The 20169-nt window shown below is 41.8% G+C and overlaps 1 protein-coding gene across 8 annotated transcripts in view; it reads left to right on the top strand.

The window, feature by feature from the left end:
- Window positions 1-20169, top strand: part of MAST4 (microtubule associated serine/threonine kinase family member 4) — a 570307-nt gene that overhangs the window by 216835 nt on the left and 333303 nt on the right. For 2 of the 8 annotated variants that reach the window (XM_040451750.1, XM_040451733.1), the window contains exon 1: window positions 2186-2337. The exons of the other annotated variants lie outside the window; for them this stretch is intronic. In XM_040451750.1, coding sequence (XP_040307684.1) covers window positions 2299-2337 — 39 coding nt within the window. In that variant the 5' untranslated portion in view covers window positions 2186-2298. Of the gene's footprint in view, window positions 1-2185; window positions 2338-20169 lie in introns of those variants that run through there. 8 annotated transcript variants of the gene reach the window in all.

The raw sequence follows: 20169 nt of genomic DNA, 5'->3' as shown, positions 1-20169 counted from the left end.
ATATATTCTTACCTGCTGCCAAGGCACTTTGTCTAAGATGCCACTTCAAATTTCAGGCAACTGTTCGTGCTCCTCTCTCAGGAGGGTGACTTGAGGGAGAAAGGTCAACAACTGTCATACCTTTTGCTTTCATTGAAGGAAAAGGTCTCCCTTTTGCAGGAAAAGATTCAAGTACAGGTGGGCCTGTCAAGAATGGGGACCTATTTCCACCAGCTTGGCAGATCTCTCACAGGTAGGAAGCAGACCTTACCCTCCAGGCTTTCAGGCTTTTTCTTTGGGTTGTTTCCTTCCTTTTTGTTTGTTTGTTTTCCTTTTTGTTTTGTCCTTCCATGTAAATAAACATACGGTTTTTTGAAATCGTTTTCAAACCATTGTTTGCAATAGAATTTTTTGGTGCCTTTTGGCTTGCCCACGGATCACTTTGGTGCTCGCTCTTTGCTTTTAGAGATTGCACTACTTCTGCACATGGGAAAGAGAACTAAAAACTCCCTGGGGTTTTGTTCCTTAAGTGGTGTCAAATGTGCACACGTAAGTGGAAGAGCACACTGACACCCTTCTCTGCTGATGCCTCTGCTAGTGGTGGCATTTTTTGACAAGGTTTCTCTTTGTCTGAAGATATATGCAAAGACTGTTTGGGAACATAAAATGCAATCACTTTTCCTCAGTGGTTAGATTCATAAATCCCCAAGCTATTTTTAATGACATAATCTAATCAATTGATAGCACGCCTAATAGTGTGTTGACAGCCAGAAAGAGACAGGAAGCTCGTGTAATAGCAGATGGGTGGGTAAGGAACCTCTAGTACTTCCTTCCCTGCCCCCCACACTTAGACGTCAGATATCTGGGCTAAGGTAAAACCCAGGAAATGTGGACTTGAAAAAAAATGCTCGTCTTACTCACTCCCTTTCATTCAAGAGAAAGTCTGTCTAGGGGCGCCTGGGTGGCGCAGTCGGTTAAGCGTCCGACTTCAGCCAGGTCACGATCTCGCGGTCCGTGAGTTCGGGCCCCGCGTCAGGCTCTGGGCTGATGGCTCAGAGCCTGGAGCCTGTTTCCGATTCTGTGTCTCCCTCTCTCTCTGCCCCTCCCCCGTTCATGCTCTGTCTCTCTCTGTCCCAAAAATAAATAAACATTGAAAAAAAAATAAAAAAAAAAAAAGAGAGAAAGTCTGTCTAATGGAGAGAGTGAAGGCGAATGTGGTTTTCAGATGAATTGCAGAGGGTCCTAGAATCTGCCTCCTCAGAACCCAACTATAATCTCAATTTCAATATCTTGAGAATAGAAATCAAGGGAGAATAATTTATTATAAATTGGTAGTATCGTATATCGTTACTCCTGGGCCAGGCCAGTAATGAAAACTTAATATTCATCTCTTGGTTGCTTTGAATTGAAATCAGATGAGGAGGAGCGGAGTAAACAAGATGAAACAGACTGTGAAATTGCACATGATGGGAATCTTTTTTTTTTTTTTTTTTTTTTTTTTGCTGCTTATAGACTGTAAATAGGTTAATATTCCAACTAATGATGGCTCTTAGAATTTCTTCTGCCTTTTTACATTTTGGTCAGGTATCAACAAAAGTTACTATCAGGAGGGAAATTGTTACCGAAAATGTTTCTGTCTTTGGGCCAGGAATCCACTGGCAAGGTATTTATGTAAATGAATGGGCTTTCACCCTGGGAAGTGTGAAGTGTTTTGCCAAGGCAGGAAGAGCAGCCGCCCAGAGCCCTCTGTTTTCAGGGTTTCAGGCAGCGTGTTCTGCTCCGTTTTTTCTTTGATGCCATCAGAAAGGATGAGCGGCAGGCACAGTGGTGCTGCTTGGCTGACCAGCTGTGCCCTGGTTTTTCACCGTCCCAGTCAGTGGCTGCCTTTTACGGAGGTGTCTGTCACCCCTGATTTACTTAGCCACTTTGACCTTATCGTTGCTTCAGAAGGGGCTTGACCCACAGCCGCTGCCGAAAGCCATTTACGGGTCGCCCAGAATGCCAGAGCCAGCATTTTGAAGGAGAAGGCGAAACAGGGATCCCACGATTTCCCCTCTGATAGCAGGAGCCGACTCCGCCTGGCTAAACGCATTAGGTACCTGAGCCCACTTGCTGCGCTCTCCCAGCGAACTGCAAGCCTCCGTGATCTCCGAAGTTGCTGGAGTGCATAACTAAGTGGGACCAGCTGACTCTGGGCTCCAATCAGCTAGAGCGTGATGTAAGTGTTCAGCAGCTGCCGGGCTCTGAATTAGCGTGCCGAAGTAGAGGTAGTACAGCATGGCTAGACTGTTGTGAGGCTCAGAGAAAGCGGAGGGGGAGATGGATGAGTCCAGCATTCTAAGACGAAGAGGGCTCCAGGTAGGAGATGCTTCCGTTCTTGAAATGTAGCATCATGAGTGGTCTGCCATTGCGGGTTTCAAAGTTCCCTTTTCATTCCTGGACTGGGCACAAATACGTGCACGGTTCTTCGTATCCACTTGGCTATGTGATGTGCTAAGTCTCTAGTTACGGGGTTCGGTGACATATCACAGGGTTCAATGAGAAAGGCTGTTTTGTCAGAGACAATAGATAGGACTCGGAGTTTGGTACTTTGTGGGTTGTTTTCCTGCTGGGTGTTCAAGAATAGTTGAATTGTGGCTGGCGGTGACAGCTGATGAGCCGATTTGGCATTCTGTCAAGTGTCTGGGAAGTCTGTGGAGGGTGGCAACTCCATTCAGTTCTGGGAACACAGGACTCACTTTTGTGTCAGGATCAACCTCCGAGCCGCAGCGGCATCTGTCTGATGGCCTTGCAGATGTGTGCAGCTGCTGGGAGTTTTCTGCCAGTGAGATGAAAGTTTCTGCTGGTAGTTCAATCAGAGTTGCCTATAATTTGTTTATGTTGAGATGAGGAAAAGATACGTTATCTTACTGCCTTGATGATTGTGCCCGAGTTTCTCTAATTAAATTACTCCGGCTTGAGTGTAGAAATGCATTCCAAGTTAAAACTTGGCAAATCAGACAACTTGAAAAAACAAAAGAAAACATCTGCTTAGTTGTTTGTAAGTTTCAGGAAGCCAAAACGTAAGTATGTTCAAAATTAGTATGTTTAACTCCTTGATAACTTTTTCCTGTATTTAGGTGGTGTTTTTATTTTTTTTCTGAAAGAATCTAGTGACTAGCCATTGTTAAACTCTCATTCATTATTTTTGGAAAAAAAAAAAAAATCAAACACATGCTTGATCGTACAGAATATATAGACAGGGCATATCTAGAAATGCTTCCAGATAGTCCTTAATAGTCTTTGACTCACAGCTGGTCGAGTTGTCTGCTTTTTGTTCTCAGTGTCAATTACTAATTCAACTATAATTCATATTATAATATTGTGGGCAAATTAAAGGATTATCTGCAGGTAAACAAAAGAGGGATTAAAGAAATTGGGGTTAAATGTCATCTATTGTTCCCAACCTAAGTAAACAGACTGCCTCTTTAATGATTTTCACTGTGGTCATTGTTTTGAATGTACAGTGCTGTTAGTCACTGCTGTGGATTTCCTTTTCTTTGTTTTCATCCCATCTATAAAGTTCTGGTAATGCACAGCTGTTTGTGTGGCTCCGTGTCCTCTTTGGGGTCATTGGTTAAATATGGAAAGTCTCTTTGTCAAAAAGATGATAAGCTATTAAGCTCCTAGGGGTTCTGCTTACTCATCAATGGCAATTCTGCTAAGTTTTCTCTTTCCTTTAATGCATTTTAGATGATTGTTTAATGTATACTTGATAAGAAACCCCTTTTCGTGCTTCATTTCTCTAGTATACATTCTCATCACTTCAGAGGGCATGATTGAAATATGGTGCTTTTGAGGAGTCTAGATCTCACAGAACTTTTAATTTTAGAAATAAATCATTATTGTGGTTATTTAAAATACTAGAGTTACCTTTTATCTAAAAGATTTGTGACAAAACAAAGGAAACATAGCTCATTAATACAGTACTTAGAGTGCTGGCTGGTCATTGTACTTAACATACTTTTACTATATCTGCCATAATCTATGACAGAATGGATAGAATGTCTGATTTCTTTTATGAATGAGAAAAGTCTTCATGCTGTGAGGAATAACAATATAAAAGTGTCTAAAAGTTCTGCCACCTCATAGTTGTAACTTAACTTTGACTAAAACCTATTTTTCTTTTACTCCCATTGTATCTAATATTTTTTAAAAGACATCTCTTATACAGAGTAGCTATTTTAAGAAATTGCTGTATAAGGAATCTATTTACAAAATACAAAATTTAAGCATGTGTTTGTATTAGGAAAGATGTCACTGTGGAGTTCGTGAGAATAACGCCACCTAGTGAATTTAAGAATTAAGTTAATTTACAAATACACACTATTTGAAACATTTCAACATGCAAATGAGATACATCTGTAGTGGTGTCGCTAGGCTGAAACCTACACAGTTTGTAGTCCTGATACAGACGCTATGTTTTGCGAGGTAATTTTGAGCAAGTCCTGTGATTATTTTTCCTCAGGAAAATGATTATTTTTCCATCAAATGCACATTGTAGCATAAGACCTTTGAGTGTAGTAAGTAGGACAGAAATATAAATGAGGTTTTTAAAAGTTAATGGCTATATAATAAGTACACTAGCCTATGGTAGGCACTCAATAAATACGTTGTTGAAAAGCAAGGGCTAATATTTCTTTTTTTAACATATATCATAACGAACAAGATGAAATAATTAGATCTTTACTCCATGCATACTATTTGAATTTGTTTTTTTTTTTAAGTGAGAAGAATCAGCAGTAAGGACAGTAAACACTATTTATTTACAGGGATCATTTTGACAGGACTATAGGATTTTGTACAATAATAAGAGTCTGTTGGTGTGCTGCACTGAATAAATGCATAGCATGTGGAACAGACCAGTTTTTTAAATAACATAAAGCCTAGTCAAAAATCTGGAGCACACAAATACTGCAATTCCATACGATTGAATTTTATAATAATGTAGCATGTGTTTGGAGTAAAATAATGCGGTACCTGTTAACGTATTTTTCCAATTTCAGTACCTCTGGCTCTTAAAACACAGGAATACTAGTGGTATTTTTAATGTTTGGTCTTTGGGAAATTATTTTTGGTCAGAACATGTAATTTCTCAAGGCACGACTACCTCATAAAAGGGCAGCACAACTGAGTTGTTCATCTGAAGTGACTGCACTTTTCCATCTTTTCTGTGGACTGTGTTAATATTTCCAGTACTACTGATAGCCCTTCAATCACGGCCTTGGAAATGAGAATGGGAGAAAGAGGCCCCAATGGCTTCCACTGTTGGAATCTGGGAAACTTTTCAGATTGCATCTCAAAACATGGGAAATTCTGACGGATGGATGGGCTTGGGCAGACCTTGGACTTGGGGCAATTTGAATTTCTAGACAGGTCTAATGCATCAAAGGATAACTGGCTCCTTTCAGTGCTAATATTCCTCATACACGGATCATATTTTTTGGCTGTCAGGGAAATTAATTGTTTCGGTGAATTTTGTTATATGTTTCCGTTGTATTTGTTTTTTGTTTTTTTTTAATTTTTTAATTTTTTTTTCAACGTTTATTTATTTTTGGGACAGAGAGAGACAGAGCATGAACGGGGGAGGGGCAGAGAGAGAGGGAGACACACAGAATCGGAAACAGGCTCCAGGCTCTGAGCCATCAGCCCAGAGCCTGACGCGGGGCTCGAACTCACGGACCGCGAGATCGTGACCTGACTGAAGTCGGACGCTTAACTGACTGCGCCACCCAGGCGCCCCCCGTTGTATTTGTTTTAATGAAAGTGTCCCCTATCCCTAATGTGATAGCTCCCAAGCCTGGAGAAAAATGAATAGGCATCGTTAAAGCAGCAAGGAATCACTAAAAGAGGGAGGGGTCTCCCAGGGAGACATCCTAGGGTTCCTCTCCTGTCATCCACTTGTGTTTTGCTTTGCCTGGTATCATCTGTTGATTTCCCTCCTCCCCAATTACACATGACTGTTTCAATCCACTTCCAGGCTCTCATGTGCAGCTAGAATGTTAAGTTGTTTTTCCTGTGTGGTGCAGTTAACAACAAAACCTTTTGAATTCAGACTTGTAGATTTTGTTAGGTTTTTTGTTTTGTTTGTCTCCCCCTACACCTGGCCTCATCTCCCAACCTTAACTGAAACAATAACAAAAACCTAACATTATTACTTTGCCCTAGGCTCTGATTTCCCACCAACCTTCATCTCGAGTTCAATTTTAGTAAGCAAAGAAGCAGGTGGATTCTTGTGTTCTGACTGGGTGCCTAGCTTCCTCTGTTTCTCAGTCCTTGAATGTAGGTCATTCAAGTCCTGATGTCTGAGTGCGTCTTCTCTGTCAACTTTAATGTGGTTCTGGATGTGTTTACACTTGACCTAAAGTTCCACGGCAGTATCATTGTGTGGGACTATTACTCTGTCCTCCTTCATTTGAAGACTCTGTATAGTCAGAGGGAGGAAGTTGAGTTAGAGGATTAATAATAAAAACTTATGATAGTGATACTTGGGGATCAAATACTTTTGTTCTTCAGAGGTTCCAGAAAGGCAAAGAGGCTTCTTTGGGACAGGAAGAATCAGTATGGCAAATGAACTTTTGATAGTGACGAGTACTGCTTGATTAGACCAGCTGTGGCTGTATCTGAAGGGGTGTTTCTTATCCATTGAAGAAGTTCAATTTCTGTCTCTGAGATGGAGATAAAAAGTTGTAGTTTCCTGATTCACAGAGGATAAGGATAGAATGTCCTCCAGACCTCATGTTCACTCAGATTTCTATTTTATTCTCAATTTTTCTTTTTTTAAGAAAAAATTTTAAAATATTTATTTATTTTTGAGAGAGAAAGAGAGACACAGACACAGCATGAGTGAGGGAGGGGCAGAGAGAGAGGGAGACGGAATCAGAAGCAGGCTCCAGGCCTTGCGCTGTCAGCACAGAGTCCGACACAGGGCTCAAACTCAGGAGCTGTGAGATCATGACCTGAGCTGAAACCAGACTCTTAAAGGACTGAGCCACCCAGGCGCCCCCTCAGTTGTTTTCCTTAATGCCTTTTTGTAACCGTGTAAAATAAACAGATTTGAATAGTAGTTCCTCTTTTGCCCCTCCTTATTCTCTGATGCAGCTTGACAAACCAGAAAACTGTCATCTCAGGATATTTGTCAGTGAAATACTAATTCTTCAAGTCATCGTGTTCCCACCCTTGATTTCTGCGTCTGTGGCCTGCTGTCCCCAAGCCCTAATAATTCTATAAAAATAAGTCCAGAGTGGAAGGCTACCGTCTTTTGCCTTCGAAATTCTGAGGTATCTCTTATCCCTTTGTGTTCAGGCCCTTCTCCAATCCATGCTGGTTGTCAGCTTGGATGCCCACACCAACTGCATGGTTTAAATTTCCCATGTGATTTATTATCGACCTCTGGATAGAGTAAAAACATATCTGACTCTTTTTAATGTAGCCTCAGTCTCCTTTTTTGGTTTCATTGCCAGCTTTTTGCCTTGGAGAACCCTTTCCCATCACCCTCTCTCTCCAGATGCCATAGGTCACCTTCCCCTAAAATGTTCTTTCCTTATTTTGCCCAACTTCCTGCTGCTCATTAAGAACTACAGCAAATTCTCACTCTTTAATGAAATTTTCCATAATTACTGCATTCCACTCTGGACTTGATAAGAGTCATCATCTATTTTATTTGCACACTTAGTCCTGTTGCATGATGCATTGTTTTAAAATTATTTGAGTGTCCTACACTGAAATTATAAATCCATTGAAGAGAAAAGAAAATTCATGATTTTAGAGTAGATTATGTGTTCAGTGACAATGAATAGCTCTGTAACTTCAGACAAATTGCTAACTACCTCTGTAAAATGGCAATAATAAATAAGGTATTTGAAGGTTGGAGGAGGTTATAAATCCTGTAAGTGCAGTATCTGGCACAGGGTACTTATTTTTTAATTTTTTTTAACATTTATTTATTTTTGAGAGACAGAGACAGAGCGTGAGCAGGGGAGGGGCAGAGAGAGAGGGAGACAGAATCGGAAGCATGCTCCAGGCTCCGAGCTGTCAGCACAGAGCCCGATGTGGGGCTCAAACTCACAGACCTCGAGATCATGACCTGAGCGGAAGTCAGACACTTAACTGACTGAACCAACCAGGTACCCCTGGCACACAGTACTTACTAAGTTAACCTTAGTACACTTCCTCTGTATTGCCACAGAGCCTTGCATAGTGTGATTTTAAATAATTAAATGTGGGTATCAGGCAGGATCCAGGCAATAAAAGATGGTGTTCATGAATTGGATAATTTGTGGTGAGTTTAATGAAAAGGAAGGTGTAGGCAGGGTACAGGCAAAGTTTAAGGGATGATGGAGTACTAGAGGCTAGAAGCAACAGGGAGCCATCACCTTCACTAGGCCTGAAGGAGGGAGGTGGGGAGCAGTTGTAGAACCTCAAGACAGAGAAGGCTGGTGACAGGTGCCTTAGGTGAAGCTACATAGCCAGCCCATGGTGATTCTGCAGGGAGGTGCCAAAGGAACATTGCAACCTTATTTTCCCCCTTCCTTCTGAACTCTTCTGCTCCTCATTGGCAAAACCCAGTCAGAAGCCAGATGGGCAAGTGAGCCCGTGGATGTAATTCATGCAAGCAGACTGTGAGGCCCAGTACAGAGTGGGGACTGGGTCTGGATGGGCGATGGGAGTCCACGCAGCATGGCGTGTGTTTAGCATGTGTTGAACTGCTCCCTGCTCTTACTGGCAGCATTTTGCTAGCCACAGTCAATGTTGACATATTATAGTGCAGATCTCTGGAGGCTGAACTGAGTTTAAGCATTTGAACAGATTCAAAGCTGCTTTTTTGTGCAAAGCCCTCAACCATTTCCCACTTACATGTAATGATGTCTTTCTAGTCAGCTCTGGATCCTCTTGGGAAAATGTTCATCCCCTTCTGCTTGAGGATCTGAAGCACATGGGTCTCCTTTGAATCAATAATGCAGGACATCTGCTCTTGAGGTCCTGCAAGCAATCTCAATTTTGAATTGCTCAGCTCTTCAGATGGTGGCACAGAGAAGCGAGGTGTGAGAGACATATGCCAAGAGATCTCTTCCCATTCATCCCCCAGCTTCCCTGAAAGTCTACCCTGTCACACTCTGACTGTCCATCTCTGCTCTCCCCAAAATCCTTTTACAGAGTTACGACTTCACATCATGTCCTTGGCTCTTAGTGAGAGTTGCTAGAAGAAACAGCTTTGAGAGCTGGTCTCTGTGCTTTGTGTAAAACTCCCCTTGAAGTCCTAACCGTTATGATGCGCATTGTCTCTTACATTAGGCCCACATGATAAATCAGCTTAGCGTTCACAACTCACAAAGGGCCTTCCTCTCCAGGTGAACCGGTTTGCCTCTTTGAATCAGATAATGAGAACTGGCTCTGTCTTGCCTCTTTCCTCCCAGTGATGAGAGCAGTTTCATACTCGGTTACAGTGGCTCTCTGCATAAACATAGCCACCATTTCTCCGCCTAGTTCCCTCTTTTAGGAGTTACGTGACCTTATGTATTATGTCTTTTAAAAATCCCAAGTTGCCTGAAAAGGTTTTTCTGTAAGAACTGAAAGTTTAGTACTATTGCACTTAAAACAGTGAAATCATTTCAGGAATGATTTTAGAAGACAAAAGGAGATGGAAAGACCAGCTAATCAATAAACTAGGTAAACTATAAAAATTGTGAATTACGTGAACTTCCAGAGATCAATATGCATGCAGCCACCAATCATTTTATCACTGACACCAGAGCCTAACGAAATTAAAGTGTTTGATTTTTCTTGAAACTTAAGTTGCAAATAAATTATGAGTTACGGGAGAGCTTTTTCAAGTGTCTTAGCATGTATTTGTCTTGGAAGCAAAGGCATGGAGGTTGGCAAATGACTTTTGAGACATGCATGTTAGAAGACAATATTGCCGTTAAAATCATGGTTTTGACAATTATTTCATGATGGGGAAAACGCTGGCACTAATAATTTGAAGTGAAGAAAGGTAACTAAACCGTGTACATAATGCACATTTAATCCCACAGACATTAGTCTGTGAGGCAGGGATGAGAAGCTGGAAGGGGGGGGGAAGAGAAAAAAATAAATGATCTAACATATATGAATATACCTAACACAGGTTAAGAATGCATTTTGTTCTTCATGTAAAACAACAGGAAGAAAAGGCGCTGAAAGGTTAATTGTATCTTGATGGTGGGATCTAAACATTTTTTCTTTGAACTGGTCTATAGTAAGCATCTATTTGTCATCTTTCAAAACTGTGGGAATTGGGGGCCTAGTTTTAAATTCTTTGGCATTGTTGTCTAAGAAGAAGTTTTATACTACTCAACAACATCAATCAGAAGCTCTTCAAGGCGCTTTTTTAATTTTTTATTTTATTTTGTGCATCTTTATGGAATTGAGAAAGGTAAATCAATTCTAATGTGATACCTAGTTCCAGACCTTAGGACGGTGGTTCAACTGAATCTGTCCTTTTGAACTACCCGGAGAGCTTCCAAAGCCTGAGGCCTAGGTGCAACCTGCATGAATTAAATTAGCACCTTTCAGCTGTGTGCAGCCAGGATTGAGCCTCTCTGCCCCGAGGGGATTACGTGTCCAAGGAACCCTAAATCATGGAACCTCTACTTCTGTATCTCCAGTGCAAGGTTTGACAGACTTCAAAAGGTGTGACGGAGGTTTGGCCTCCTTTTTTCCACTGAGACGTTGGTTTGTTTTTACGGAGAAGGAGGAAGATGCACTCCGTGTATTTGTTTTTTTGACTTCCCAAGCAATAGCAAAGATTGTCATGTGCGAGCTCAAACCAGTAACAAACTCAGCTCCAGAGGGGATTTATTAGAGTGGTGCGGCTGGAGGCAGCCTTAGACCATTACCCTGAAAAGACCCATGGCACTGGTGGTGTCCAGGCCCACTTTTCCATTTTTTTAAATTGCTGGGATATGCCCCATCATTTGCATCTAGAAACCACCTCAAGGGCCTGGTAAGACCGTTGCTTTGTCCCTCGAAGCATTGTCATAATGCTTAGATATTACACACCTGTGGTTTGGAACTCTTAATCTAGATATTCTTCAGTAGTATTCTTGTTGAGTTCTGCACATGTTTGTTATTCTACTTAGATTGTGAATGCAGATGCTTTTGATTCTGGCAGTCAAGCACGGAAGTCCATTCTTTGCCTTTCTTTCAATAAATGTATCATAATAATAATGATAGCAGCAGCAGTGTATTTTGACCAGGTTCGTGTCAGATCACTGAATATTGGGTCTTGACACTATTGGACTTCCCATCCCAGGCTCCAGCGTTACAGAATGAGTGGAATATGGTACTGAACCACGAGGGGCTTATCATGGGGGAGATGCACGGCTGTTGAGGTAGCAGCCAGGGCTGGGTCCTGCGTCTGTCACAGGGCAGAGGCATACACTATGGGGCTGGCTCTGCCGTGGGAGGCACAAGGCTTTGTGCAGGTGAGGATGTTGCTGCCTGGCGGTGATGAGTTAGGAAGGGTGGTCCAGGCTGGGGAAACAACCAGGCCTGCGAAAATTGGGCCGGGTCTACCCTTTGGAAAGAGCTGCAAGGTAGTGCGTGGGAGAGACAGGTGGTGGCAAGCCAGAGGCCCAAGAGTGATGCCATGTTGAGGCATCTAGAGGTTACTGTCAAACAATAAGAAGCCATTGAAAGATTGTAAGCAGGGGGTAGAAATCTTTTGCCAACTGTCAGCTGTGGTATCACCTGTGCATGAAGAATGCCTGGGAAGAGGCCAGGAACAGCTAGGTTAGGAGCAAGGGGGTGAGGGGTGTTGCCACTGTGTGGACACTGTGTCTCTGAAAGTAGAGAAAAGGCGCTTCAGTAGAATTAATGCATGGTGACCTCTTGGGATGGATGGGGAAAGAGCTGGGAGGATCCAGGGATGATGGCCAAGTCAGATGAAGACCAGAAATAAAAGTGATCTGGATGGTAAGAAGATGATTAGCTCCGAGCATCTTGAGTTTAAAGCAGCTGTGGAAGCCCTAGAAGCACCTTGTAGGTAGAGGTATTCAATAAGCAGCTTGGACATAGGGCCTTAGACTTCCTTCCACACAGAGGTCAAGGCTGGATATAGATTCTGAAGTCATCTGCGTTAAATAATTAATCAAAATACAGGATGAATAATGAGAGAGTACAATTTCTCACAGCCTAATAGATTTGTTAGAATAACTTTCAAGCATTACTATAACATGTATTTTAACACTTATTTTGCAGGGCTGGTTACAATGATAAAAACAGCAAAGCAGTTTTATGCTTTAGTGTCAGGTCTTGAAGATATATACGGTTTTGAAGATGTGGGGTTTTGTGTGTGTGTGTTTGTGTGTGTGTGTGTGTGTGTGTGTGCATGTGTTTTTGCAGATTGCTTCCAACTTTGACAACTTGCCTACGGGTCTCATTTCAATACAGTTTTGAAAAGGCAAAATGAGACATCCTAAACTAGAGGCTATAATGGAAAAAGCAATTCATTCTTTTTTTTTATTTTATTTTTTATTTTTTAAAATTTACATCCAAATTAGTTAGCATATAGTGAAACAGTGATTTCAGGAGTAGATTGCTTAGTGCCCCTTACCCATTTAGCCCGTCCCCCCTTCCACAACCCCTCCAGTAACCCTCAGTTCTCCATATTTAAGAGTCTCTTCTGTTGTGTCCCCTTCCTTGTTTTTAAAAATTTTTTTTTCAATGTTTATTTATTTTTGGGACAGAGAGAGACAGAGCATGAACAGGGGAGGGGCAGAGAGAGAGGGAGACACAGAATCGGAAACAGGCTCCAGGCTCCGAGCCATCAGCCCAGAGCCTGACGCGGGGCTCGAACTCCCGGACCGCGAGATCGTGACCTGGCTGAAGTCGGACGCTTAACCGACTGCGCCACCCAGGCGCCCCCCCTTCCTTGTTTTTATATTGTTTTTGTTTCCCTTCCCTTATGTTCATCTGTTTTGTCTCTTAAAGTCCTCATGTGAGTGAAGTCATATGATTTTTGTCTTTCTCTGACTAATTTCACTTAGCATAATACCCTCCAGCTCCATCCACGTAGTTACAAATGGCAAGATTTCATTCTTTTTGATTGCTGAGTAATACTCCATTGTATATATATATCACATCTTCTTTATCCATTCATCCATCGATGGACATTTGGGCTCTTTCCATTCTTTGGCTATTGTTGATGATGCTGCCATAAACATGGGGGTGCATGTGTCCCTTTGTTTTTTTAAAATTTTTTTTTAATGTTTATTATTTATTTTTGAGAGAGAGACAGAGTGAGAGTGGGGGAGCAGCAGAGAGAGAGAGAGAGAAAGAGAAAGAGAGAGAGAGAGAGAGAGAGAGAGAGAGAGAGAGAGAATCTGAAGCAGCTCCAGGCTCCGAGCTGTTGTCACAGAGCCCAATATGGGGCTCGAACTCACGAACCGCAAGATCATGACCTGAGCTGAAGTCAGACACTTAGCCAACTGAGCCACCCAGGCACCCCGCATGTGTCCCTTTGAAACAGCATACCCGTATCCCTTGGATAAATGCCTAGTAGTGCAATTGCTGGGTCGTAGGGTAGTTGTATTTGTAGTTTTTTGAGGAACCTCCATTCTTTTTTTTTTTTAATTTTTTTTTTAACATTCATTTATTTTTGAGACAGAGAGAGACAGAGCATGAACGGGGGAGGGTCAGAGAAAGGGAGACACAGAATCCGAAACAGGCTCCAGGCTCTGAGCTGTCAGCACAGAGCCCGACACGGGGCTCAAACTCACGGACCGTGAGATCATGACCTGAGCCGAAGTCGGCCGCTTAACCAACTGAGCCACCCAGGCTCCCCAAGGAACCTCCATTCTTAAATGAAGATGATGAGGTTGGTACCATATTGTTTGAAACAGTGAGTGAATTTAAAACCTGAGTGAGATTACATCAAATTCAACAAAGACTTTTCCTTTCCGATGGAATATCTGTAATTGAAGATAGGGGGTTCAGCCAAGAAAGACAGATGGCATATGTACAACCTTATCAGTTTTCTGACACACTGTTGCCAATTTGTGTGTGTATACACAAAGACATTAAATCACATTGATAAAAAAATGAACCCTTTTGGGAGTTATAGGTAGGATGCATTACAATGAGCATGAAATGATTATAGAAAACATGAAGTAGTTTTTAATGGATTGTTTTAGCTTAGTGATCATAGTTAGATAGCAGCTACATCTAGAAATTCATTTTATAGGATTTTCATCATAATGATGTTTTTCCTGATGAGATAGTGGTACTTCTGTATTTTCCAATTGCCTCTTCTTTCAATTTTAGCATTGTTCTGAAAGTGAAGGTGGAATTAGACATTGATTTGACTGTTTACACTTTTCCCTTAAAACTTTATTCTAAATATAAATTATTGAGCTCACAGATTCTTTTCCCATTAACTGTTGAGCAATCCAACTAAAAGATACGGTAAATACAGATCGAATTTGGATAGTGTGGTGGATACAATTATTCTCTTAATTGTTCAGTCCTCTGTCTACATTCACTCCCCTGCCCAGGCCTCATGGCTTCATCTCAGGCAGAGGTACTTCCCCTCAGTTGACTTTGGGCTCAGCTATGTGACTTGCTGGGGCCCATGACCTGTCAGTTAAGAGTCACAAACAGAGGCTTGAAATAAGGTTGTGCTGTTGGTCCTGCCATCTTGCACTTTGGTGATTTACTGTAAGAACAACATGCACTGAGTAGCCATTGGGTTCCAGAACAAACCCTCATCGAACTGACCTACAGTAACCTGGAGCCAGGAGCCAAGCCTGGGAAACTCAGAGTCTACCTGCAGACATGCCACTGTGAGAATAAATGTTTACTGTTGTAAGCCACTAGTTTTGTATGGGTTTATTATCCAGCCTTATGGTAGCAGTGACGACAATACAGGGAACAAGCTCATGTTGTGGCAAAGACCGTCAGAGCAGTGGCACTGAAATCTAGTAGACTACTGTGTGGATGTTGAACCAATGCCTTTTGCCTGGATTATCCTGGGCATACTGCTGTCATCTAAACTTCAGTTTTGTCATCAAATGGGAATACTACTTATGCCTCAGGACTGCTATAAAAATAAATAAGATGTACGCATGTAAAGTTACTTTGAGCAATGTCAAGCAGCTAGTAAGAAGAACATAGTAAGTAATCATGGCCATTTTCACTGTATTTCTACATAGCTGAGCCTCCCTCTTCTTCTGCTTCCCTTGTACTGTGTTACCTTGCCACATCGTAGTTGTGTGACTCTGGAGCAGGTTAAAACTTTCCTGTGGCTTAGGGGTGTGTGTGTGTGTGTGTGTGTGTGTGTGTGTGTGTGTGTGTGTGTTTCCCTATAATGTAAGAGTACTAACACTTACCTAGCAGGATTCTTAGTGGACTACTGCAAAGGTAGGTAAATATCTAATTGTCTTAGTTCAGGCTGCTATAACAAAATAAAACAGACAAGAGGTCTTAAACAACAAGCATGTATTTCTCACACTTCTGGAGGCTGGGAATGTCAAGGTCAAGGTGCTGCAGATTCCATATCTGGTGAGAGCCATCTTCCTGGCTTACAGATAGCTACCTGCTGGTTCTATCCTCACACAGTGGAGACAAATCTCATTTCTCTTCCTTTTTTTTTTTTTAAGGGCATTAACCCCATCATCAGGGCCCCTGCTTCATGACATAGTCTCCCCCTAGTAATCTCCCGACCTCCAAGTCAATCATATTAGGGCTTCACCATATGACTTTGCCTGGGGGCAGGACACAGGCACAAACATTCAGTCCACAGCACTCACCGTGGCTGAGTGAGAGGGCACTTAGTAAAAGTAGCTTTACTATTAAGTTTACTATCCATACATTCCCATCATTTCTTTTTTTTTTTTTTTTAATTTTTTTTTTTCCAACGTTTATTTATTTTTGGGACAGAGAGAGACAGAGCATGAACGGGGGAGGGGCAGAGAGAGAGGGGGACACAGAATCGGAAGCAGGCTCCAGGCTCTGAGCCATCAGCCCAGAGCCCGACGCGGGGCTCGAACTCATGGACCGCGAGATCGTGACCTGGCTGAAGTCGGACGCTTAACCGACTGCGCCACCCAGGCGCCCCTCCCATCATTTCTTTAAACTCAGGTGTCCATTCCTAGTTCTTGAATGCCTCTTCGAGCCAAGCATAACACTCTGTACTTTGGGCTTACCTCTAGGTTTCTAGAATCTCTGTTTTTATAGAAAGGAAAGATAAAAGGGTGGAGCACAGAGAAGGAAAGAACAGAAGTACTGCAGTTGGAAAGGCATGATATATTGGTAACATCATTCAAATATTTAATATGTGTGTATTATACCTTTGCTCCTATGAGTGTTAAAAAGTAGCTCCTTAAGTGTTGGGGTGGGGCATGCCTGGGTGGCTCAGTCAGTTAAGTGTCCAACTTCAGCTCAAGTCGTGATCTCACGGCTGGTAGGATGACATCTAAAATGGGCTGGTGTTTGTAGCTCATCTGTATTAATCAGTGTAGCAAGATGACTTCTAAAATGCCTTTGGTTTAAATGGACAAAAATAGCTAAGTTTACTTTTTGCCTATGGAAAAATGTTTTGATGTGTTGGCTCTCACTCTACAGACTTTTGCCTGTTCTTCCCTTTTGTACAAATTTTGTGTACTGTCTTGTCTGTTCCCTTTGTGTGTGTGTGTCCACTGACCACACCAGCTGTGAGATCCTGGTACTGCATACTTCTCTATCCAGAATTTGCTCCATAGAAAGCCTGTGTCCTCAACGTTCTTGCTTTGAAATTACTTTGATGTGTATCAGCTGGAATAGATTTTGAGATGCTGGGTTTTAACATCTGTGTGCCACTTTCTCTAGAAGCTAATTGACTGATTGGGGTTGGAGGGGACATGAGAGTCTATACATTTGACCAATTTCAGAGAGCTTACCTTGCAAGCTATTGAAATGCAAAAACAGATTACACTTAGAGACTCGGAGAACTCACAGTTCAGTTCTTTGTTTTCTTCTGAAAAAATAAGCATTCAAAATTCATGCACATTCTATTATTCATGTGGTTTATATTTAGGTTCTGCTTATATGTCTAGATAAATCTTATCACCATTATTTAAAATTTCATGAATGAAACGTTGCATCTCTAATGCCACACTAGCCTAGACACCTTTAACCAATCAAAGTAACTTGAAATGCAGCCCTTACATGAGTTCTTATGTGTGCCTGTGTATATGCATTTACATATGTCATTGCCTTATCTATAGCTGTTTTTTTTAAAAATCTACTCTGTGTAAAGTGGGTGAGAATTCAAAACAACCTTATTTTGCCCCAGAAAAACCTGAATTTTTAGTATGTGGTGCTTATAAGGCTTCTATGAAATAGAGTGTTGATGTCAAAGCACTTCTCTTTGTTTGATAGTTGTTACATTTGTGGTCCTGATACAGACAGGACACCTTTACTGTGCTATCCGTTCACCTGCCTGTTCAAGGCAGTTATTGGACACCTGTCATGTGTCAGGTTCTTGAAAAGAATCTGGCATGTCAGCAAGGCGGTTCCTCTGTTATTCAGTCTGCTCCCTAGCTTAGCTTTCCCTGAACACTTAATGCCTTCAGGAATCCCCTTTTTCCTGAGCTTTGGTCATGTCACCCATATCAGAAGAGAGTATAATTTTCCTAGCCAAGTCCAGAGCCTATCTACTTCCTGTCTACTACCTCTTGGCACTGACACTGACTTTTCTTACCAAAGCCTCTAGGACATGAGGGGCAGACTAGCCAGTGATATGTGTGTGAGAAGGAGCCTGGAGTGCGGTAAAATCCTTTGTGTCCTCGGTAGTTGTGGTGATGGTCTGAATTAAGCTTTCTGTTACCTTCTGTAAGCCATATGGAAATTTATCAGGTCTCTTTGTCCTGTTGGAGGCTCTGTAATTTCCAAGTAGGAAAAGTTTTTCTGGGGGGGGAAAAAAAACACAAATGTTCATGGGGATTTTGATAGAAAATAGGGCCCGAGTGTATCTGGGTTCATGCTTACAGCAGAAAGGAGTTGCACAAATTATTGCGATTCGACGCTTTTTCTTTTTGGAGTTATCGCAGTTTTGAGTATTTTCTCCTTTTCCTTCTGGGCCTTCAAATGTGTTTCAGTGGATATGCTGGGGTGGGCGGTGGTGGGGCAGTGAACAGTGGCTGTATCATTTCCTGCCTCCTCATGCCAGGAGGTGTCTTTCATTATTATAGTCCTTCCTGTCATTGTCAGATGCTTTCCTTAAGTTGTTCTCAGCTGAAAACTGGTGTGAAGTCTGGCATTCGTCATTAACATCTGGCCCCAGCCAGTGTGTGTTTGTGTGTGTGTGTGTGTGTGCGTGTGTGTGTGTGTGTGTGCACGCACATGCATGCTTCAGGGTGTATGTTGGTTATGAGCTGTTGGTTTCTGCTTTCCACCATTTACTCCCTTTGGTTTTCTCAGTTATGGACTATGACCTTTTAAACCTCCAGGCACACATTTAATCTTCTTTCTATCTTTACGGTAAAAAACAAAACAAACAAACAAACAAACAAAAAAAACCACCAGCATTGCTTTGAACATAGTATAAGAATGTTGATTTGATTTGAGAAAGTATCTTTGTTTTATATATCTCTTCACTTAAAACAGTGATCAGCTACATTCTTCTGGTACTTTGTTGTTTCTGTTCCAATGATTAACTTAACAGTTACAGGAAGTGCTTTTAGGTCTTCATCATTGGCATCGTCTCATGGGAACATTCATTCCCTCACCCACTGGGTTTTTTATCCTGTGTTTTTACTTCGTACAAAGCTGGGGATAGAAGGACCAACAAGATACACTTCTTGTCATCTTGTGGGTGCTTACAACCCAGAAGTAGAGAAGGCAAACTAGAAACTAGACAATTGAATGCAGAGTGATACATGTTATGATGGTTAACCTGTCACAAAGTTGGTGCTCCGTGGATGGGTAGATGAATAGTGTAAATATGCAATAGGATGCCATAGGGGCACATAAGAAGACATTTACCCAGTGATGGAGTGATCAGAAGCATGACATCACTGATGAAGGTTGGCAATTAATTTCTGTTCATATTTTGGTCTGCTCATCTTGAGTTTCCCAAAATTCAAGGGGAGATAGACAAGAATGTATGTATGAGCTTGGAGAGATAAGGACAAGAGTGGCCTGGAGATAGATATTCAGGTGGCATTGTCTTGTGGGTGGTGACCGGAGCCACGGCATTGGAGGAAATCACCCACTGAGAGTATGAGGTATGCGAAAAAAGAAGGATCTAGAAAATAACAGAATTAATCGGGTCCTACCCTGTGCTCTTAGCATAGCCGTGGTAATCGACATAAATGTGATGTTTATTGGGCTTCTGAGTGCTTTCCATGTGTCAGCTCATTTCACTTCTACAGCTGCCCCTTAAGAAAGATGGGATTATCCTTAGTTTTCAGAGGTGAAAACTGTGGAGTGAACTAACCTTTCTGGGTCCCATAGTTCATTTAGTGAGCAAGTAGCAGAGCCTGGCTTCAAAACCTGGATGCCTAGATTCAAATTTAGGTGGTTTAAACAGATTCCTAATGGTCTTACAATTGTTTTGCTTCCCTGAATTGGGCACAACAGACAGCCTGAGTGATAACTCTCATCTATTATGACAGGTTCAGTAGAAGTTGTATCCAGCATAATAAGGAAGCCCAGAGATGGGGATGCCAGTGTGTCCATGTAAAGTAAGCTAGATGGAGATGGTGATGAGTTCCCTCATCCATAGTTTTACCCTGGCCTTGAGGGGCTAAAGCTATGTTGTATTTTTGAAACAGTAGGCTTTGATATTAGTTCTGAATAGTTTATCCATCGAAGGCAGGGTGAAATAGCGTCCACTGCCCTAAGAGACAGGATGGCTTGGTCTCTGGAAGTGCATCTAGTTTACTGATAACTTGGGTCCTAGAGAAGATATAGCTAATCCATAATTGTAACTCATAAATTGTGTCATTATATCAGAAAAGGTATATTGTGGCCTAAAATCCCCGGACCATTCTCTTAAAACCTGGAAGGACTTTGTAAACTAGTTGGCATATGGAAAGCCATGCTAATAAACAGAGAACAGTTAGTAAGGCAAAAGAAGAAGAAGAAGAAGAAGAAGAAGAAGAAGAAGAAGAAGAAGAAGAAGAAGAAGAA

Source organism: Herpailurus yagouaroundi, unplaced genomic scaffold, assembly GCF_014898765.1.
Source record: "Herpailurus yagouaroundi ecotype Mexico unplaced genomic scaffold, PumYag 29, whole genome shotgun sequence".
Taxonomy (NCBI): Eukaryota; Metazoa; Chordata; class Mammalia; order Carnivora; family Felidae; genus Herpailurus; species Herpailurus yagouaroundi.
Note: the sequence above shows the minus strand (reverse complement) of the source record. Positions and strands in the feature narration are given on the sequence as shown.